Below are 1,488 nucleotides of genomic sequence, written 5' to 3'. Positions count from 1 at the left end.
GAGAGAGAGAGAGAGAGAGAGTGAGAGGCTAACTGAAACAAAGGCAGTGGATTTCAACAGAAATGTGAAGGGGTCGCTGATGTAGAGACCCCTCCCCCACCTTAATAGGTGCCGGGTGGGGTTTTTAAACTGGGAGTTGTGTTAGGTTGGTCACTCTGTCAATCACCATGTCTTTGTCTCATCAAGTCTCTTATACTCCTGCATTCATTCACTCACACTCTCATTCATTTACACTCTCACTCACTCTCTCACACTCACATTCATTCACTCAATCTCCCATTCTCAAACACACTCACTCACACTCACTTAATGCACTCAGACTCACTTAACTCACTCTCACAACTCACACTCACTTAACTCACTCTCACTCACTCTCACTCACTCCCTCCCTCCCTCTCACTCACTCAACTCACTCTCACTCACTCACACCCACACTCACTTAACTTTCACTCACACTCACTTAACTCTCACTCCTTTTCACTCTCACTTCTTTTCACTCTCACTCACTCATTCACCTCTCTTCTCTTTTACAGGAAGAAACCTTGCAAGTACTTTGACATGGGTCGGTCCAAGTGTCCGTTTGGTGACTCTTGCTTCTACAAACACGCCTACCCAGATGGCAAGCTGGCGTCACCAGAGAAACCAGGCTCTCGGCGGCACCGAGCCGACGCCGATGGCACCATATCCTGCATATCGGAACAGCTGCTCTGGGAGTTCATTTCCGAGCGAGAGCAAGCGGCCGCCGTCGCTATGGAGGTCTTTGACGACGACTTCTACAACATGATCTGGACATCGTCCGACTCCGATGACGACGACGACGACGATTTCGCCATCTTTACTGATGTCCACGAACATTTTCAATTCATGTACAATGTTGGAGTCGTCGGAGACGACGATGACGATGACGATGACAACAGCAGCCGTGGTGACGACGCTGATATAGACGAGAGCAACGACGACAACGCCGACGCCGAGGACGAGGAGAATGGAAACGATGCAGATGCAGATGATGATGATGACGACGATGACGATGATGATGATGACAGCTGCAACAGTGTTGGCAACATCAGCAGTAGTATTAGTAGTAGTGGTGGTGACAGTTGTAGAAGCAGCAGTAGCAGCAGCAGCAGCGGCGGCGGTAGGTGCCGCAGCGGTCGCAGTTCTGCCGCAGCAGCCTCCTGTGACGCCGACGCCGACAACAACAACAGCAGCAACGATGACGGCGGAGGCGGCGGTGTCGGCAACAACAAGGCTTGTGGTAATGAGGGGAGAGTGGCGGGAGGAGGAGGAGGAGAGGAAGTGAGTGAGGGGTTGAAGGAAGAGAGTGAAAGCAACTGTGATGGTAGGAGGAAGAAGGAAAATAAGGACAAAACGCATGGAAGGACAGAACGATCTTGAGGAAGACTTATTATTATTACTATTATTATTATTATTATTATTATTATTATTACTACTATTATTATTATTATTATTATTATTATTATTACT

General features: G+C 48.5%; 1 protein-coding gene across 1 annotated transcript in view; it reads left to right on the top strand.

Annotated features, from left to right (window-relative positions):
- The window catches only part of LOC106878785 (serine-aspartate repeat-containing protein F-like), a 15,203-nt gene extending 13,721 nt beyond the window's left edge, over positions 1 to 1,482 (top strand). Inside the window, exon 3 of the mRNA XM_014928121.2 lies at positions 534 to 1,482. Within this exon, the coding sequence (XP_014783607.2) occupies positions 534 to 1,398 (865 nt within the window). The 3' untranslated portion in view covers positions 1,399 to 1,482. The remainder of the gene's footprint in view (positions 1 to 533) is intronic.
- The last annotated feature ends 6 nt before the right edge of the window (positions 1,483 to 1,488 follow it).

Source organism: Octopus bimaculoides, chromosome 30, assembly GCF_001194135.2.
Source record: "Octopus bimaculoides isolate UCB-OBI-ISO-001 chromosome 30, ASM119413v2, whole genome shotgun sequence".
NCBI lineage: Eukaryota > Metazoa > Mollusca > Cephalopoda > Octopoda > Octopodidae > Octopus > Octopus bimaculoides.
The sequence above is the reverse complement of the archived record's forward strand: the minus strand, read 5'-3'. Positions and strand labels throughout refer to the sequence as shown.